Source organism: Xyrauchen texanus, chromosome 10 (assembly GCF_025860055.1).
Source record: "Xyrauchen texanus isolate HMW12.3.18 chromosome 10, RBS_HiC_50CHRs, whole genome shotgun sequence".
Lineage (NCBI taxonomy): Eukaryota > Metazoa > Chordata > Actinopteri > Cypriniformes > Catostomidae > Xyrauchen > Xyrauchen texanus.
The window spans coordinates 39,776,609-39,798,440 of NC_068285.1; the positions used below are offsets into that span (position 1 = coordinate 39,776,609).

At 35.8% G+C, this 21,832-nt stretch overlaps 1 protein-coding gene across 3 annotated transcripts; it reads left to right on the plus strand.

Annotated features, from left to right (window-relative positions):
- Positions 1 to 3,621: 3,621 nt before the first annotated feature.
- Positions 3,622 to 19,145, plus strand: LOC127650343 (uncharacterized). Of its 3 annotated transcripts, XM_052135698.1 has the most exons (6): positions 3,622 to 3,709; positions 15,009 to 15,049; positions 15,209 to 15,279; positions 16,438 to 16,512; positions 16,905 to 17,000; positions 17,922 to 19,145. In XM_052135698.1, the coding sequence occupies exon 6, from the start codon at positions 18,072 to 18,074 to the stop codon at positions 19,143 to 19,145; it is 1,074 nt and encodes a 357-aa protein (XP_051991658.1). In that variant the 5' UTR covers positions 3,622 to 3,709; positions 15,009 to 15,049; positions 15,209 to 15,279; positions 16,438 to 16,512; positions 16,905 to 17,000; positions 17,922 to 18,071. The 3 variants fall into 3 exon arrangements, with proteins under 3 accessions (XP_051991658.1, XP_051991659.1, XP_051991657.1); XM_052135699.1 differs by lacking the exon at positions 3,622 to 3,709 and having other exon boundaries at positions 14,958 to 15,049; XM_052135697.1 differs by lacking the exons at positions 3,622 to 3,709; positions 15,009 to 15,049; positions 15,209 to 15,279 and having other exon boundaries at positions 15,986 to 16,512.
- Positions 19,146 to 21,832: the final 2,687 nt, after the last annotated feature.

Here is a 21,832-nt window from a genome sequence, read left to right on the forward strand (position 1 = left end):
CACCTGCGCACGCAGCTCTCCACAGCCCCAACAAAGCATGATGTCAGGTGTGCACTTGCCAGTTTCAAATGGGTGAAGAGCTAAATTATCACTTCAATTTCGGTCTGTTCCTCACACAACACTAACATATGGCTTCCGAATAATACAAATCTAATGGGGCTTTTCCACTGCACGGTACGACTCAATTTGACTCGACTCTGCTCACTTTTTTGGAGATTTCCACTGTGGATAGTACCTTGTACCTGATCGTTTTTTTAGTGCCACCTCGGTGGAGGTTCCAAGCGAGCAGAGCTGATACTAAATGTGATGTCAAAATCCCGCAAATCGTCACTGGATTTCCGACAAGCGACATCAACTCGCTAGTTTTAAAGTTAGCAACAGCGATAACAGTGTCATTTGTTCACACGACTTTCAAATTGTGAAAAAATAAACGATTGTGCGCAAAACCACAGCGTGGTCAATAAACGAGGTGCAGACGGTCTACTCGTTAGTGATGAGCAAAACGAAAAAGTCTCTCTGGAAGTGTATCAGCTGTTTGCCGCACACTGCTACCACCGGACCTACCAACAGTGTAGGGAAAAGTAAAAAAAAAAAAAAACTTAAAAGTGACTACAGAGCCATCTAGGAAAAGTGGAAGTGGTTCGACCAAATGGACGCTATCTAAACCAGCAAGCAATGGGAGAGAGAGTGCCATGGACTGGCGTTGATCCACGATGGAGGATGGTATGTTTTGTTACGTTAACTCTGCTTGAAAGCTTCACTTTATTTAGCTGAGCAGCTATTGGAAGCTTCTAAAACAACCAGACCAATTTAACTGTTACACTTGTGTAAAATCACCATGCAACAACTGCTTTATGCAGCACAATTGCTGAAAAATCCAGCCTAAGATGGTCAGGCTGGTTTTGGCTGGTCTCCCAGCCTGGTCATAGCTGGTTTATCAGGCTGGTTTTAGAGGGGTTTTGAACACTTTTTTTTTAGCTGGTCAGGCTGGGCTTAGCTGGTCAGTGTTGGTTTTAGCTGGTCTTAGCTGGTCTTAGTTGGTCAGGCTGGTCTTAGCTGGTCAGGCTGGTTTTAGCTGGTCAGTGTTGGCTTTAGCTGGTCTTAGCTGGCCAGGCTGGTTTTAGCTGGTCAGTGTTGGCTTTAGCTGGTCTTAGCTGGTCAGGCTGGTCTTAGCTGGCCAGGCTGGTTTTAGCTGGTCAGTGTTGGCTTTAGCTGGTCTTAGCTGGTCAGGCTGGTCTTAGCTGGCCAGGCTGGTTTTAGCTGGTCAGTGTTGGCTTTAGCTGGTCAGGCTGGTCTTAGCTGGTCAGTGTTGGTCTTAGCTGGTCAGTGTTGGCTTTAGCTGGTCTTAGCTGGTCAGGCTGGTTTTAGCTGGTCAGTGTTGGCTTTAGCTGGTCTTAGCTGGCCAGGCTGGTCTTAGCTGGTCAGTGTTGGCTTTAGCTGGCCAGGCTGGTCTTAGCTGGTTTTAGCTGGTCAGTGCTGGTCTTAGCTGGCTGACTCTGTCTTCTACAATTTTGTTTTCCTGCCACTGGGTGTTGTGACAAATAATGTAAACAATTCCAAGTACACTTTAAACTTTAAATAATCTTCAGGAACACAAGCAACCATTCAAACAAATTGATTTTATTTGATATTGCAACCCGTTAAAACCACCTATTGATATTCTAACAGTTATGTATAAAAATGTATTAATAGAAATTAAATTGCTAAAAATTATATACAGATGTAACCGTAAAGGTGAACAATAACAGAATTATAGACATATTACACATTTTCATTTTTCCTTTCTTTTTTTATGATATCTTGAATTTTTTGGGATATGTAATACCCCACTTGCTTCTCCCGCTTTTCTCAGGTTCTTTTTGTTTGAGCCAGTCACTGAAGCAGACTTGAAAGAGAAATAATTTAGATTATTAATTTTGTCACTTACTAGTAAAAACTTAGATAGGCAAACTATAGTGTCACATATTTTAACATTTTAACAAAATTGGCTATAGTTACATAAAGTACATGAATGAATGAATGAATGAATGAATGGATTACCTCTCAAAACTTGCAGCTTGGAGGGTGTCAGGGGAGGCTTTGCAGAGTGTTTATTCGTGGGACACTCCTTTCCTGACACACTTCTGCTTTTTAAAGTGTTTGTCCCCACAGTGCCACAGCCATCTCTTTGACAGAGAGAGAATCTTTTGATGATAAATTAATCTTCTTCCACACCTCTTCTCTGATCCAAACATGGTTTCCTATGTGGATCTTTAAGACAAAACATAAATGAGCTTGAATTGTATGAAAAAAACAAAAAAAAAAAACAACAACATTCAACAATATCTTATCTATACCACAGAAGAAAGAAACTTATACAGAATATATTCCAGTAGGTAGCTATAAATGTTGGGCCATTCCTTTAAGTACTTTGGCTACCACATAAGAGCTGCATTTTTTTTAAAGATCTCAATATTAAAAATAAGAAGCTTTAATTTTTTCCTACAAAGGTCTCTAGTCATTTCAGTGAGATCTTCATAAGTTGTGAGGAACCTTTCAGCATCTGTAGGATCTGAAAGCAACCGTAGCCTTGGATAGATGCCATATTTAATTGCAAGTGAATCAAAAATTAGGCTGTGTGGGATAGTTCAAAAGGTTGTACCATCTAAATGTGCTGGATCTTTTTTCATCATCACCACCCATGTTTTCTTAAATCTATTTTTTTAAATATATATTTCATCAACATAACAGTTTGACAGATTGGAAGTCTGTCTTTTACAGACAGTGTTAGCTATAGCTTTGATTTCAAATTAAAGGCACAATAAGATTTTAAGATTTTACATGAAAATATCCAAAAAAAAAACTAAACCAGTGTAATTCAATTCAATTGACATTTATTTGTATAGCGCTTTTCACAATACACATAGTTTCAAATCTGCTTTACAGAAAATGCATGAGTCCACATTTCAATTTAGAGTGATCTGTTATCATAACTGTGTCCAAGTTATGTACTGTATTTCAGAAATGTACATATACAAATCACAGTTAGCTAATAATGTAAAAAAATGATTGTTATATATTTTGTTGACTTTATCCCAAATGTTTCCAGCAATTTTTAAATCCAGAGAAATCAGCACTTTTAAGTGTAACGTCCCTTGTCATTGCGTCGCATGTCAGTGATGTCATATCATGATTAGTCTTAGGCTATTGTTTGAAACTCTTGTTTTCTTGAATTACAACGAGTATCATGTTTTTACCATGCCTCTGAGACAACTGACACTAAGTGGCTAACATCGCGTAATCAGAAAGAGCTTTATTTGTAGTAACAGTAATACAGCATTTTTTCCACATGCTTTAAATTTATTTGCATGCTATTTAGCATTTAGTCATCCAGCTTTTTTATTATGATATTCTAATAATGATTTAGCGTACTGCAATGTGCAGTGGTGTGTCGCAGGTGTGTCTGATTAGAAATTGCTTCAATTTTCATTCAACTTTTTGATGTGTGCATGTATTGAAAACCAAAGCTGTGTAAAAAGGCTTGACACTAATGTACCTTTCCATCCTTTATTTCATAAAGACTCAGAGGTGATTCAGAGTTGGGTTGTTGCTCTCTGAACTCTGGCAGCTCATCTGGTCTTCTGTCAGGTGTGCTCTCAACAGGTGTGGATGTTCCATTAAGAAAAGATGGACCTGTAGGGGCAAATGTATTAAGGCCTTCAAATAAAAGGTGAAGTCATATTCTAGTTAAATATAATACACTTTAAAAATTATTCATCCTTTCAACCTAAAAATTGAGGCAGCAGTCATGTTTTCAACATGAGGTACTATTGAGTAAGTGGTATGACCTTATTTTTGTTAAATCATCTTATTTATTTATATGAAGTTTTTGTAACTTTACATTAGATAGATAGATATATATATATGATTTTAAAGCATTTTAGCATAAATTGCAACAGAAAATGTGAACAAATTAATCTCTGAATACATGTCTAAATATTCTGAATGTGCTTTAGATGATTTAGAAAAATACTTGTTTCCGAGAAGGCTCTTTGTAGCACTTGGTTTATGTTGTGCTGCAGTGTAATGTTGAGGCTTCTGTATGTAGCCAGCTCTGCAACAAGATCATCCTTCTCTTTTCCTAATTCAGCACATCTTTAATGTTAGAACAAGAAACAGAAGAAATTTAAGTTTTTCTCATCAGATTCTCATATTCTAAGATTCTGAAATTGATCACTAAACTTTCATTATTAAGAATCTCTTATTATAGGCTATGTTTGTAAATAAATATAAAACATTTATTATTCATAAACTCTTACTTTTGTTTGCATTCTTCAAGATCTTCTTCCAAGCCATGTTTTTGTTTCTTTATGTAGTGGTATTTTCTTTGCAAATCCTCATATATTTTTTGAGGTACAACTCCTCCATCTTCACTGTCAGAACTCTCCTCTCTCTTTTTCTTTGGGTCTGTCTCAAAAAGGGGGGCCTCTCTCTTCTTTGCCTTTCTTTCTTCAAGAATTTTCAAAAGGTTTTTTCTTTTTTCAGAAGCCTCAACTGTCTTTAGCGTTTTCTGCAAGGCATCATCATTATTATTATTATTATCAATAAAAATGTAACAATGATGTTGCATGTACAAAATTGGTAATAAATCACCAGCATTCTGCAAAAGGTTACACTGTCAAATATTTAAAGGTTCAGCCAAAATACTGCTATATTATATTTGGATGTAACGGACAGATGGACTTAGCCACCATTTGCTTTCAGTTCATTTAAAAAAGATAATGTCTTATAATACACAGTGGATTATATATAGTCATTAAATACTTTTTACCATAATGCTTTATGCCCCATGCTATGCATGGTATAGTAGCTACTAGAGCATTATAGGGTTAAAAACATAAGACATCAAATTGGGTGAAGATATTGGATTATAATGGGTTTTAATACTTTAATAACTTATAACTTTAGCAAATGCGAGGAAGATTTAGAATGCGTGTTACAATTATAATATAAAAAATTATGATGAATGTATTAAAATTATTTAGAATATTACAAATAATTTATAAATACAATTAGCATTAAAAATATATTAATTAAAAACAAACTGATGTGCGTACTATATGATCCCGATTAATTGAAGCGTTCGAAAGAACCGATTTGCGACATGACTCTTCATGAATCATTTCGAGTTCATTTTTTTTTTGCGAACCGGAAGGTAACGTTACTAAACAATGAACGGGAGGACAAGTTCGTCCATCCATCAGGTAGGCCTAAGTCATGTTCTCAGGTTTAGAAATCAAAGTTAGCTTTTAAAACATACGTTTTTCTTCTTCAGTTCTCCTTTTTCTTTTGTAGTTGCCGTCTCGTCCTCTTCGTCAACCTGGTTTAAGGTTAGGATTTTTGCGGTTCTGATCCGTTTGGATGGTTTGGCCAATTCCGCCTCCATCTATTTACGGGTGTCTGGAGGTGGTTAATTGAACCACAATTAATGTAAGTAACATTTACATTTTTTATCTTAGTCAGCATTAGCTCAAACAGACATTTCAATTGACATAATTAAGCTAAATTTACTTTATCTAAACGTTAACCTTACCTTTTATGAGAAGTACCTGGGCTTGATAAAATGTATTTTCCCAGCGAACAAGATATAAAATATCCTGTTTATAATTTTTAGGGTCAAATTTTTTTATGTCCTCTATGGGAACGATATGTTTGTGTCCATCCGAATACCGCACATAGGCAAACATGTCTGAGGTAAAATGTCGATGTTTTGAAAAAACCGTTGGTGTAAGAGCACATCTTATAACTGCGGTCAAGTGGGCCGCGCGTTGAAAATGCACGGTCAAGCCAGCCGCACATTTTTTTAGTATGCGCGTCTACTCGTGTACTTACGGTATGGGTGCTGGAAGCGGTCGACATTGTTTTTAAGACTCTATTTTCCGCTATTTTACATTTTATTAGGACACAAATAATACATTTTCATAATTTTTTTTAAAAGCATGACTGTTTTATTATTATTTTAAAGTGTGTAGGCCTATGAGTTACATTCATTATTACATAATATATTCATGTTCATAGTAATGTCAATTAACATTAATAATTTTTACATTTTTATTGTTAATTTTAATGTTTTTTAGAAACTATTTTCTGCTATTTTCCATCTCATTAGGACACAAATAATACAGTTTTATGATTTTTTTAAAAAAAACATTACTTTTTTTATTATTATTTTAATGTTTGTAGGCCTATATGTGATTCATTAATTACACAATTTATTCATGTTCATATTAATGTTAATTATCATACATCATAAATTTTTTTACGTTTTTATTGTTAATTTGAATGTTTTTATATATATATATATATATATATATATATATATATATATATATATATATATATATATATATATATAATGAATGTATGTATTATACATTATTGTACTTTATTTATTAACTTTAATGAAATGTAATATTAATGTTAATTATCATACATTTATATTGCATTTTTATTGTTGATTTTAATGTTTTTATATATAAAGTATACATTAATTATTATACATAATGTATTAATGTTTATTTATTTATTTTCTTACATTTTTTATGTTAATGTAAATGGCAAATATTTGGCAAATAAATGGCAAATAAATACAACAGGCTTTTGGTGGCTTTTAATCTGTCAATTATAATTGAATTGCATATATATAAGCTATAAACACCTTTATACAATCTATGAAATATACATTCATATATATGTATGTATACAAGTATGAAATATGATAGGCTACTCAAAACACACACACACACACAAACACACACATATACATTTTATATAATGGGAGTTTTGCCATTTTACTTCAACTTCTAGCACTTACATCATGTCCCTTATTCAAACACTCATAAAAAGTGTTCCTTCATAGGTTTGCTCATTCTTTTATGTGATTCCTGTTCAGAGTGACCCTGACTATTACTGTATTTATTTTCAAGTCATTTTACTGTATAGTTTTGGAGCAAAGTAAAGGCAAACTCAACCCCATCCATCAAAGTGCATTATAGCACTTACACCATGTCCTATATTCCAACACTCATAAAAAGTGTTCCTTCATAGGTTTGCCCATTCTTTCTTTTGATTCCTGTTCAGAGTGACCCTGACTATTACTGTAATTATTTTCAGGTAATTTTACTGTGCAGTTTTGGAGAAAAGTAAAGGCAAACTCACCCCAATCATCAAAGTGCATTCTATCACTTAACACCATATCCCATTTTCAAACACTCATAAAAAGTGTTCCTTCATAGGTTTGCCCATTCTTTCATTTGATTCCTGTTCAGAGTGACACTGACTATTTCTGTAATTATTTTCAGGTAATTTTACTGTGCAGTTTTGGAGAAAAGTAAAGGCAAACTCACCCCAATCATCAAAGTGCATTCTATCACTTACACCATGTCCCATTTTCAAACACTCATAAAAAGTGTTCCTTCATAGGTTTGCTCATTCTTTTTATTGATTCCTGTTCAGAGTGACCCTGACTATTACTGTAATTATTTTCAAGTCATTTTACTGTATAGTTTTAGAGAAAAGTAAAGGCAAACACCCCAAACACTTTCTAGCATTTACACCATGTCCCATTTTCAAACACTCATAAAAAGTGTTCCTTCATAGGTTTGCTCATTCTTTCAATATTTTCCTGTTCAGAGCGACTCTGAATATTACTGTAATTATTGTCTAGTCATTTTACTGTATAGTTTTGGAGAAAAGTAAAGACAAACACCCCAATCATCAAAGTGCTTTCTAGCATTTACACCATGTCCCATTTTCAAACACTCATAAAAAGTGTTCCTTCATAGGTTTGCTCATTCTTTTAATTGATTCCTGTTCAGAGTGACCTTGGCTATTACTGTAATTATTTTCAAGTCATTTTACTGTATAGTTTTGGAGAAAAGTAAAGGCAAACTCACCCCAATCATCAAAGTGCATTCTAGCACTTACACCATGTTCAAACACTCATAAAAGTCAGCCTGCCACAGCCTCTCCTGCAGCTTATCCTGTAATATATTAATGATAATAATCATACATTTTATTTATAGGCACCTTTAATACTCAATGACACCTAACAAGCACAGTATCGAATGGTTATCAGAAGACTGCAGTAGGCTACAACCTAATGAAATTTAAACAAGAGTTTTATAAACAGAATTACAGAAATATGGTGTGATAGGTATTATGTATCCTGTGCTATGACATTTCACAATAGATACAAATGTAAAAATGTAATTTTAAGTAATAAAACAAAAACCTGATATGAGAAGATTATTTTAGGTGTGTGCATTAGTGTGCAGCAGCCAGTCAATGCCCGCAGGTGCCAAAGCCACAGTAAACACTTGAAGTCTGATGGGTTGTACATGAGTACAACAGCATGCCGAAAGTGGTGTTGCAAGATGGACATAGTTGTTTTCTGAAATAAGAAAAGCAAATAATTAATAAAAATGTGATCATATTGTGATCAATGTGATCATAAGGACATGACACTGCATAAGTTACATTTTTCTTTGTGTTATCAACTCTTTCTCCTTATCTCTATGATGTGACACTTGCTGTATATGGATTTTCATTTAGAAAGATCATTTTAAATTCATCTCAATACCATATGTTTGTAATGATTCTGTCAAGGAGGAGGGGAAATGACAAATTCCAGTTGAGCAGATTCAATAGACTGCAGATTAAGGTCAAAAAAAAAAAAAACAGTTTTGCAGACTTAATCATCATAAACAAAGAAAAAAAACAACAACAAAAGAAACATAGACATAAGGATATAAAACATAGACATAAGAAACTAAAGGTGAGGTAGTAACCATTGACAAAAAAAAATTACTTCTCAAACGGATGAACATAATCATTTCTTATAGTTAAAAACAAGGTTTTCACTAAATTAAAATGACAATAATACGTAAAATGCTAGAAGACGTATATATGATGTATTTCCATGTAATTTTGTCCACTACTGTACATTAAATACTGTAAGTTAATTATGAAATACAAAATAAGCATGGTATGTTTGCACAACAATGCCTTCAAAAATGAAAATAATTTAGTGTTTAACAATGGTAAAATGAAATGAAAATTGATACAGTAATAGTCAGGGTCACTCTGAACAGGAATCCATTGAAAGAATCACTTTGATGTTGGGGGTGAATTGGTCTTTTCTTTTCTCCAAAACTATACAGTAAAATAACTTGAAAATAATTACAGTAATATTAAGAGTCACTCTGAACAGGAATATATTGAAAGAATGAGCAAACCTATCAAGGAACACTTTTTATGAGTGTTTGAAAATGGGACATGGTGTAAATGCTAGAAAGTGTTTGGGGTGTTTGCCTTTACTTTTCTCCAATACTATACAGTAAAATTACTTGAAACTAATTACAGTAATAGTCAGAGTCACTATGAACAGTAATCAAATGAAAGAATGGGCAAACCTATGAAGGAACACTTTTTATGAGTGTTGGAATATAGGACATGGTGTAAGTGCTATAATGCACTTTGATGGATGGGGTTGAGTTTGCCTTTACTTTTCTCCAAAACTATACAGTAAAATGACTTGAAACTAATTACAGTAATAGTCAGGGTCACTCTGAACAGGAATCAATTGAAAGAATGGGCAAACCTATGAAGGAACACTTTTTATGAGTGTTGGAATATAGCTTATATATATGCAATTCAATTATAATTGACAGATTAAAAGCCACCAAAAGCCTGTTGTATTTATTTGCCAAATATTTGCCATTTACATTAACATAAAAAATGTAAGAAAATAAATAAATAAACATTAATACATTATGTATAATAATTAATGTATACTTTATATATAAAAACATTAAAATCAACAATAAAAATGCAATGTAAATGTATGATAATTAACATTAATATTACATTTCATTAAAGTTAATAAATAAAGTACAATAATGTATATATATATATATATATATATATATATATATATATATATATATATATAAACATTCAAATTAACAATAAAAACGTAAAAAAAATTATGATGTATGATAATTAACATTAATATGAACATGAATAAATTGTGTCACATATAGGCCTACAAATATTAAAATAATAATAAAAAAAAGTAATGTTTTTTTTTTTAAAAAATCATAAAACTGTATTATTTGTGTCCTAATGAGATGGAAAATAGCAGAAAATAGTTTCTAAAAAACATTAAAATTAACAATAAAAATGTAAAAATTATTAATGTTAATTGACATTACTATGAACATGAATATATTATGTAATAATGAATGTAACTCATAGGCCTACACACTTTAAAATAATAATAAAACAGTCATGCTTTTAAAAAAAATTATGAAAATGTATTATTTGTGTCCTAATAAAATGTAAAATAGCAGAAAATAGAGTCTTAAAAACAATGTGGACCGCTTCCAGCACCCATACCGTAAGTACACGATTAGACGCGCATACTAAAAAATTTGCGGCTGGCTTGACCGTGTATTTTCAACGCGCGGCCCACTTGACCGCAGTCATCTTATATGCCCTCAGGTAACGTTAAGTTAGCTCGCGCACGGTTAAAAATCAGCCAATCCCGTTTCAGAATCGCAATATATATATATATATATATATATATATCACACACATTCAGTCTGGTTCGCTATTTGTAGGGACTCTCCATAGACGTGAGGGACCACAGCTCTGCACAGTTTGTATGTCTCCCTCATATAACACACATGATTCAGATCATCATCTCGTTAAGGAAGACCTCTATGAACTGAACTGGGTGTGTCAGATAAAGGAGACATATAAAATGTGCAGAGCTGTGGGTCCCCAGGACCAGGATTGAGAACCACTGCACTAACCCGACCCCTAAACCTACCCAACAACACACACACACTAACCCGACCCCTAAACTTACCAATATCACACAACTTTCTGCATTTGTACATTTTCAAAAAAAACTCTTGTATTTTTTTGTATGAAAATTCTGTATGACTTATAAGCTTGTGTACGACAATGTAGGTCCCCACAGTGACACGAGTCCCCGTGAGTCTGTGTGCATTCAAGTCCCCACCGGGATAGAAAAACATGTACAGTACACACACAGAGAGAGAGAGAGAGAGGGAGGATTAGTTCATCTTTATTACAATCGAATTGCTATTAAATAAAATTACAAAAAATTTGTAAACAATTATTTTATTTTTTTTTAAAACCTCAAAACCAATTAATTGTCATACAATGTACATAATACTTCATTTATTCCCCATAATTCTATAAACTTTTGTAGAGATTCCACCGACTTGTAGTATGCATACTCCACCCTCAATCGAGAAACTACCAAACCTAAAAACATAGGCACAACGCTTATTGTCCTTTGCCCCAACATTCTGTTTTTCCTTGTCTTCCAAATAGCCAATTTTGCAGTGCCAGATAAAAAATTAATTAAAACCGACACATTCTTTTTTTGAACAGAATATTTTGGCCCGAAAATGAACAATTGAAAAGAAAAAACTTCCCCAGGGACAAAAAACAATTGCTTAAAAAATCAAAAAGATTACCCAATCGTGAACACTGCACAAAGTGATGAAAAATTGACTCTGTCTCGGAACAAAAAGGACAAAACTCCCAACACTAGGATTGAGGTGTACCACATGTCTGTTTGTAGCTATTGCCCCATGTACAATCCTCCACTGGAGGTTACCGGTCCGCTTGTCAATCGGACATTTGGACAGGGTACGCCAGCTGCCTTTAGGAGAAAAAACAGATCCAAAAAACTGTGTCCATCTTGTTGAAGCAACTCCATTCAAAAATTGCAAGTTAGAGACTTTCATACATATCAAATACAGAGATTTCTTTCCAGCCGAATCAAAACTGTCCAGAACTGGTGTTTTCAGAGTCAGTAAACGGCTTTCATCTTCTACCCAGTCTTCCACAGCTGCGCTTACAGTGATTGAGGGAAAACATTGACCATACCCTTCAACCCATTCATTTAGGACATCTGGATCTTTCAAAAAAACTTGGTAATCTGTACTCAGTTCCTTAAAAATCTCTGCAATGCACTGTTGTAAAAACCGGATCGATTTCACACAACTTCTTTGGCTCAAGTCTTGCAAATTACTTCTCATGATATGTCCCAGCTTATTGCACCCAGCCACTAACAGTCGTGCTCCCACATTTTCAGATGACAACAGTCTTGAAGTTAAAAAGGAGTTGAAAAACAATGGTTCCTTTAACAACCAATGACCAGCAGGTGTATTAGGTGATCTTGATACAATAAAGACCTTCCAGGCCTCCAGCACAGACCTATAAAAGGGGGGGAGATCCACCATTTCTTTCTCTTTTAGTTGCATTAAAAACAAATGTTTGTCAAAGATCATTCCTCCTGCCCTCCTCAAAAGAGCTGTTGCAGTGTCCATCCAGGCAGAGTTTTCATTGTACAAGAGTTTTTGGGCTGTTTGTAGCCGAAAAGTCATTATCCTGGACTTTATATCCACCAATCCCTGTCCGCCTTCTGATACTGGAAGATACAAAACAGCTGATCGGATCCAGTGTTGTCCTGACCAGAAAAAGGTCACCAACCTCCTCTGAATACTCTGAATTAATCCTATAGGCGGCTGCAGTACACACAGTTTATGCCAAAGAGTAGAAGCCACTAAATTATTAACGACCAAAACTCTTCCCCTGTAGGACAACTGGGGTAGCAACCATTTCCAGCGAGACAATCGGGTACACACTCTCTCCTCTAAACCCTCCCAATTTAACTTTTGAGACTCATCTCTCCCAAAATAAATACCTAAAATCTTTAACCCCTCTCTTTTCCACGTAAGACCTCCTGGTAACTGTGGAAGATTTTCAACAGAAAACTGCCCTGCCCAAAAAGCCTCACTTTTGTCCCAGTTCACTTTCGCCGATGAAGCCTTTTCATACACATTGAGTGCGTAAACCAGGGCCTTAATGTCTTTTTCATGATTCACAAACACTGTCACATCATCAGCATAAGCACTTACAGTAATACTTGAACTCTGAGATAAACCAGGAACAATAAAACCAGACAAAGTTTTACGTAAATTAAAAAGAGGCTCAATAGCAATGCTATATAGTTGCCCTGATAAAGGACAACCTTGTCTGATACCCCTTGAAACTGGGATTGGCCGGCTTAGCCCACCTCCCACCTTAACAATGCAAGCGGCACCAGAATACATCAATTTTACCAAATTCAAAAAATATTCACCAATACCAAAAGCTTTTAAAACATTAAAAAGATAACCATGATCAACCCGATCAAAGGCTTTCTCTTGATCTAAAGACAATAAACCAACTTTCATTTCAAAACCTTTACAAATATCTAAAATATCCCGAATTAAAAACAAATTATCCATTATTGTTCTCTCTGGGATACAATAAGTTTGATCTTTTTTTACAATTAAGTTGATGTATTTTTTAAGTCTATTAGCAAGACACTTAGACAAAATGTTATAATCCGTGGTTAATAATGCAACAGGTCTCCAATTTTTTAAAAGCGATAAATCTCCCTTTTTTTGGTAATAAAGATAACACAGCACATTGACAAGATATAGGCAAACAACCATCTTTGTTACATTCACAGAAAACCTCATATAAATCTTCCCAATACAATTCCAAAAACGCTTATAAAATTCAGACGGCAACCCATCAATACCGGGAGATCTTCTAATACCAAGCTGACCAACTGCAGTAGTGAGTTCTTGAAGAGATAGTTCAGTGTCCATGGCAGTCTTAGAGTCTGTGTCTATTTGAGGCAAGTCTTGAATTAGCTGTTCGGCACAATCAATATCACATTGTTCAGTAGTATACAGACTGGAATAAAAAGTCACTGCATGATTCCTCATCTCCGTAATATTACTGGTCACCCTCCCATCAGGAAGGCGAAGACATGACATCTGTTTCTGTTGTGCCACTTTGTGCTCCAAATTAAAAAAATAAACACTAGGAGCATCCATGTCATTAACAGAGACAAACCGAGACCTTACAAGAGCTCCCTTCACCCTCTCATTCATATACAACCCCAGTTCCCTTTTTTTCTCTTGCAGGTTGTTAAACAGATTAGGATCATATCTATTAATTAAATCCACCTCCATCTTTGATATGTCCTTTTCAATTGACTGAATAATTTCTCTTAATTTAATAGTGGAATTAGCAGTGTGTTGTAAACAAAACATTTTAATGTTGGTTTTCCCTATTTCCCACCACTGTTTTAAATTTTCAAAAGTGCCTTTACACAATTTCCACTGTTGCCAAAAAGTCTCAAAATGTTTACAAAAATTAAGATCTTGAAGCAATTTAATATTAAAATGCCAATAAGAAGACTTTTTTATACACTTTGACATACTTATAGTAAGAGAAACTAAATGATGATCTGTGAACCCTACTGGAATGATAAAACAATCAATACTCCTACTACTAAGGTGATTAGACATATAAAGCCTATCCACTCGAGCAGCACTGACTCGGTTATCTGTCATTTTAATCCAAGTATATTGTCTCACTTGAGGGTGTTTAATCCGCCACATATCTAAAAGATCTATTTCTCGAATTATTTTTGATAATTGAGATGAAGACTGAAGATGAGGTTCTTCATTTGTACGATCAATAGTAAAATTCTCAGTGCAATTCCAATCACCTCCCATGATTATATTACCATCATCACACAACATTAAAGCATTTCTTAACAGACTGAAAAAAATTACTCGTTCATGTCCCAGATTAGGTGCATATGCATTTATAAAATAAAAAATAACTCCATCAACATCTGCCTTTACTACTACTTGTCTTCCATTTACAGGTTCCTCTGTTTTTAAAACATTAACTCTTAAAGCTGGAGAGAATAAGATTGCCACCCCAGCACTCACATTTGTTTTATGACTAAGTACGTATTGCCCTTTCCACCATAAACCCCACTCAACTTCATTAGCAATATTGCTATGCTTTTCTTGAAGGAAAACAACATTTAATTTTTTTTTGCTCTATTGTTTCAGAAACCAGAGCACGCTTACGTTCATCCCTTCCACCATTAATGGTAAGTGAGCCAACCCTCAATACCTCCATAGAAAATACTGGAAGACAAGCAAAAAAAAAAGAAAGAAAAAGACACCATGTGATGCATGAAAAAAGAAAAATTACAACATTACTTTTGACGTTCTCTTTTTCTCTATTTTTCTATACTTTCTAACTGTAGTCAAGTGCTTCTTTAGACGGAACCGCTTCTTTTCACTAAGGAGATCAACCCCCACAGTCTTCTGAAGAAAAGTAACTGACTTAACAAACTTCTCTACATCAGGAAAGAATTCTTTAACATCAACCTGCTTTCCAAAAGTATTATCTAGAAACTGATCAATTTCCTCTAAGGTATATAAAGAGAGATCCTTATGGGGATCTTGAGAGTTCTCCTCAAACCCATTCTGTGAACAGGAGTCCATGTCCTGCACAGAAGCAGACTCATCTGACAGATCCTCCTCTACTGTTCGACTCTCCTCCGCATCACACACACACTGATCAGCACTAGTCACATTCACTGTCCTGTTCAACTACCAAGACACGTGGAACGCCATCCTCCTCTTAACCGACTCCCACTTTTCCCACAAAATAAACTAATACCGAACCATCCAAAAATAGAGAAGAAAAAAAGGGAGGAAAAGAAAACTTTCACAGCTTCACTCGCTCAGCACCACTCTCACCCACAACCTCCCAACATGCAGAGAGAGAGAGGAGAGAGAGAGAGAGGAGAGGGAGGATTAGTTCATCTTTATTACAATCGAATTGCTATTAAATAAAATTACAAAAAATTTGTAAAAGTTTTTTTTTTTTTTTTTTTAAACCTCAAAACCAATTAATTGTCATACAATGTACATAATACTTCATTTATTCCCCATAATTCTATAAACTTTTGTAGAGATTCCACCGACTTGTAGTATGCATACTCCACCCTCAATCGAGAAACTACCAAACCTAAAAACATAGGCACAACGCTTATTGTCCAGAGAGAGAGAGGGAGGATTAGTTCATCTTTATTACAATCGAATTGCTATTAAATAAAATTACAAAAAATTTGTAAAAGTTTTTTTTTTTTTTTTAAACCTCAAAACCAGTCACAACCAGTCAAAGGCTTGAGAAGAAGGCTGCTTTAGAGGTAGCTATATGTTGCTATTAATTATCACCTTATATCACCTACCATTCTGACATGGTGTGGTACCCTTCTGAAGCTTCTTTGCTCCTAGATGAGTTGACTTTACATTCAGAGATAGCTTCAGTAGGGAAAAAAGTGGTCCTTTTATTAGTATGCTGACAGCAAGCTGTTATACAGTTAGCCATATACATTTAGCCAAATGATCAGCCATCAAAACATTGAAAGAAACATTGAACATTATGAATGTAGATTTTGCATATTGTCCATTACTTTTTATTTAGGTAGAAGGCATTACAGGCAGAAACAATGCCGTTTTGCTTGCAGATCAGACCTGTTCAGACGAGTCCTCATTGGAGGTAAGTAAATTCTCTTCAGGTTCAGTGGTATATGCTATATAGAGTAACAACCCCAATAATTAATAAAAATGTAATATACAGCATATTTGTTTTGTTTTTGTATGGCTATTTTCAGCACAGTAGGGCTATTGCAAACAGAAGTCTACCAAAGAAATGTCATGTCGGCATGTTATTTGAGCTGACTTTTTTTTATTACCGGCCCTTAATCTGCATATTATATCTTTTGAAAGGGGGCATAATATGTCACCATAATATGTCACAAAAACTTAAGTCTAATAGATTAATCCTTACCTGGTCATGGATTATACCTTTATGTAATGCACATGTTGATTCAGTTGGAACTAGTCTAGAATTTATTCCAGAATATGAATGTATTTTGTGTGGTTTCACAGGTGAGAGAACCTTTAAGGGTAAACAGCTCCACTGTTGACCAGACCTCAGTGGACACAGGAGAGGCCCCCTCTCACAGGTCTACTTCAGACTCAGAGGTATTTTTTCCCACCAGTGGGAGCCCACATAAACACTTCTGTGGAGGGTTTTCACCTATAAGTCTGGGTTTAGAATAACTATAACCTGAGGTTAAGCATAATGCAACTATTTAAACCAAATAGTAGTCATCCTACATTTTGAGTGAAATATTCTTCCAAAAATATTTAGGATTTTGCTCTTACTAATGTGCATTTTGTACATGACATTGGCTACGTTTACATGTACAACTTGTGTTTCAATCAGACTGAATTCATTCCGCTTGATGAATCTGAATCTAGTGTTTACATGAACGCTAGACACGTGATTGGGTTGTTGTGCGTTTATATGTCACAAGCTTCAAATCGGAATACATTTTTTGACATGCGCACACTGCACAAATATACAGAGTTTCCCGCTGTTTGCGCATAATATCCATTCTTCTACATTGGTTCTTTTTTTTTTTTAAATCCTTTTTTTTTTCTTAATTTCCGTCTCTGGTCATAATTTGGAGACAATGAGCATATAACATCAGTCCGATAGAACACTGATCAGAAATATTACATAACTGTAACAAGGTTAGACATTGTAGGAAGGAGGAGGCAGGTTTTTTATTTTTAATAACAGATAAAATAACAAAAATAACCATATTGTCATTAATATATTAATAATTAGTAATAAAAGAATTGGAGGAAAAGATGTATAATGATGCATCGATAATCGCTTACCTCAGAATTGTAATCTAATCAAATAGTGATGCAAGTGAAGTTTCTCACCTCAGTAGTAAGGCAAGAAAATAGTTTATTTTTCATGAGCTTGCTCAACTATTTTTTTTTTTTTTTCAACCAAAAAATCTTCCATAGTGCAGTTTTAACAATCATTAAATATTAAAACACTGTTCTTTGTCCTGTATCTTACTAAAATATATTTTTGAAATTCTCTAGGGTGATGCTGTATCAGATTTGTTTGCTTGGGATGAATTGGATGAGAACAATTTTTGCACATCTTCTGAAGATACAGATGGGACGGATCGTGAAAGTGAGGCTGAAACTCCAACAGATGATCCACTTCACAAAATTGGCACAGGCACAGGGATGGACACAGTTCTCAAATCAACAGGCTCCATCACAAAGGCAGAGGCTCTTCTGCTGATAATGAGTCATGCTGCTGTACATAATATTACTGGCTGTCAACTGGACGACTTGCTGAAACTCATTAATTTCCTTTTTGGTAATGATGTAGTCCCAAGGTCCAAGCATATGTTTAATAAGGTATTCAAGAACAACTCAGAGATAGTTGAGTTTCATCTTTACTGTAGAGGCTGCAAATCTCACATTGGAACACAAAAACTAGTTACTGACCAGAACATTACACAGTGTCCATCCTGTAATGAAGCAGTTGAGATCTCTTCTTTAAATAATGGTAGCTTCTTTATCGATGTACCAGTTGCACCACAGATTCAGAACCTTCTGGAAAATCCAGAAATTCAGGAGCATCTCAGCTATCGATTTGACAGGCCAAACAGGATTGAGAATGCCATCTCAGATATCTATGATGGAGTCATGTATGAAAAATTGTCACAGCCTGGTGGAATTCTTTCAGATCCTTACAATTTTAATTCTGATGGGTCCCCTGTATACAAATCTTCAAAATTCTCTATATGGCCTATACAGCTACACTTGAATGAACTGCCCCCCAAAATGAGATTTAAGCATGTAATCCTGGCTGGTCTGTGGTTTGGAACTCATGAGCCATCTATTCAAGTCTTCCTTAAACCATTTACAGAACAGGCAAAGTCGCTCAGTTCTAAAGGTGTGTTGTGGAGAAAAAACAGTGTTCAAGTGAATAGCAAAGTTGTTGGCATCTGCTGCTGTGTAGACTCCAAAGCAAGACCTACAATGCAGAACACTACTCAGTTTAATGGTTATTATGGGTGTGGCTTCTGTCTTCATCCCGGCGTTTTAATTGAAAGACAGGTTAAGTACACGGTGATAGCCTCAGGACATGATAGAGATTCAAAGTCTAAGCTAAAAGATATGGAAGTACCTTTAGTTGAAGGTAGGCCTGTCAGAGGTGTTAAAGGTCCTTCACAACTTATAAACATGCCATACTTTGACATTGTATGGGGCTTCGTACCTGATTATATGCATGCTGTCCTCCATGTGTAACCAGACAGATCACAGAGCTTTTGCTTCAGAGTAGTGACCAGCCCTATTACATTGGTAGACCAGACACTTTACGGGTAATAGAAAATTGCATCAAAAACATCCAGCCTCGACATGTCATTACCCGTTTGCCTAGGCCAATTGAGGAGTTCAGATACTGGAAGGCATCAGAATGGAGAGCTTGGTTGCTTTTTTATTGTTTACCGTGTCTTGAGGGCATGCTTGATTCTCGGTACTTGAAGCATCTCAGTCTGCTGGTCTCAGCTGTCTTTTTCCTTTTACAAGAGTCCATCACCTATGAAGTCAACAAAGCAGACATCCTGCTTCTTGAATTTGTTGTTAAATTTCAGTTACTTTATGGAGAGACAGTCATGACTTTCAATGTACATCTCCTCAGCCACCTTGCAAAGTCAGTGAAACTGTGGGCACACTCTGCTTTTGTGTTTGAAAGCTCAAATGGCAGCCTGTTGAAGTTGGTCCATGGAACCAAAAGTGTTGCGATTCAGATCGTTAACAAGTTTCTGTTGCATAAAGCCATGGCATGTTTCGCAACAAAACATTCAATCAGTGATCGTGTTTTAAACTTCTGTCGAGAATGTAGCGAGTATTCAAGAGTGCAGAAATGTCTGAGGTGGCAGGAAACCACAGTCTTGGATAGTGGTACAACTAAACATCTCACAGGCGAGGAGATAAATGCCTTCATCTCAGCAGAGAGACAAGTGCCGGAAACTGTACTGATGCACAATAGGAGGGTACATAAAGGTCTGATTTACACCAGCAGGGGCTATAGCCGTGCTAAGACAAGAAGGGAGTGTTACATTAGATTGACAAATGGATGTCAGGGCGAAATACAGAGCATCATCTCATTTTCAGTGGAAGAGGGAACAGAGATTGCTCTGTTTTTCAAGAGATTTCATTCAAAGCCCCACTTTTCACTTACTCAAACCTCTGGTTTTGTGCCACATATTAAACTAATTACAGACAGTCAGTTCCCTCTCCATTTGGTTTCAGTAAGCAGCATCAAGCAAAAATGTTTCGATATAGCATCTTCAGACAATATCTTTATTTGTAACTTTCCAAACTCAATTGAGCGAGATTAAAACGGTGTAGAAAGTGAGGGTGTGAGGTGACAATCATACACTCACCCGCCCACAAACCCATTCATGTCACCACACTTTCCTCACTTCCTCACACCCCCACAACCATCCACACCCCTACACACCCCTCCCATCAACTACCCCCCAACCCATTCTTTCCACACTTATACCCATCTGTACCCCACCGGTATGGGGGTATGGAGGCTGTATGGGTATACAAGATGTGGAATACAAGTGTGGAAAGAATGGGTTGGGTTGAGGGGTAGTTGATGGGAGGGGTGTGGATGGTTGTGGGGGTGTGAGGAAAGTGTGGTGACATGAATGGGTTTGTGGGCAGGTGGGTGTATGGTTGTGGAAGGTTTGGGTCAGGGGGTGTCTAGGGTGTGGGGGGAATGTAAATGTAGGTGTGCCACAATGCAGATGTTTTGGTGTAGTGCTGTGGTGTAGAACTGTCAGTTGTTCTTGTTTTTTTTTGAGTTTATGTAACCTAATAGAACAAAGTTTTCTAAAAAAAGAAGACAAACAAAATGGTATACTGTACATACTAAATGTCCTCAAACAGTCTTCAATGACACAATCAGTTTTATGTTTGTGTAATTTCTGAATGGGACTTAAAGTAAAATAAGCCTGTATCAGATTATGTGTATCATGTGTTTTGTGTCTTGATATTGTACAGTTTATCTATTTTTGTTATTACATATGACATTAAATTGGTCATTGTATAGAGACATTGTTTATCTTGTAATTTGTGAACAAATCTATTCACAACTGAAACACTTATTAAAAATAAAAAAGCTGACTATATTTGGTCAGACAACTATGATGAATGTTATGTTCAAACGATATTTGAATCTAAATCAAGTCCTGGCATGCTACAGATTTATGCTATAATTTATTTGAGTTACTTCTTGAATAATTTTGTTTAATACTGTTCCGATATATTATTTTATTAACAACTATAATAATTTAGGCTGTACCATCTAGCCAGCCTAACTATGCTGCTAAACTACCCTGCTATTTAACCTTATCTGTATATGGAACGTGGAATCTAATTAATTCGTAATTAAGTAAGATGTTCATCAGCTTGGCCAGGCTGAGAGACCAGCTAAAACCAACTGACCACCAAATTGTCCAGGCTGCGAAACCAGCTTGATCAACTAAGCCAGGCTGGGAGACCAGCTAAAACCAGCTGACCACCAACTTGTCCAGGCTGGGAGACCAGCTAAAACCAGCTGACCACCAACTTGTCCAGGCTGGGAGATCAGCTAAGCCAGGCTGGGAGACCATCTAAAACCAGCTAAACCAGGCTGGGAGACCAGCTAAGCCAGGCTGGGAGACCAGCTAAAACCAGCTAAGCCAGGCTTGGAGACCAGCTAAGCCAGGCTGGGAGACCAGCTGACCACCAACTTGTCCAGGCTGGGAGACCAGCTTGACCAGCTAAGCCAGGCTGGGAGACCAGCTAAAACCAGCTAAGCCAGGCTGGGAGACCAACTAAAACTACTCAGCTAAGACCAGCCAACCAGATTAGGCTGGTTTTAGCTGGATTTTTCAGCAGGGCAATGAGCTAGTAGCTAACAGCTAGCGGTCCTGTTA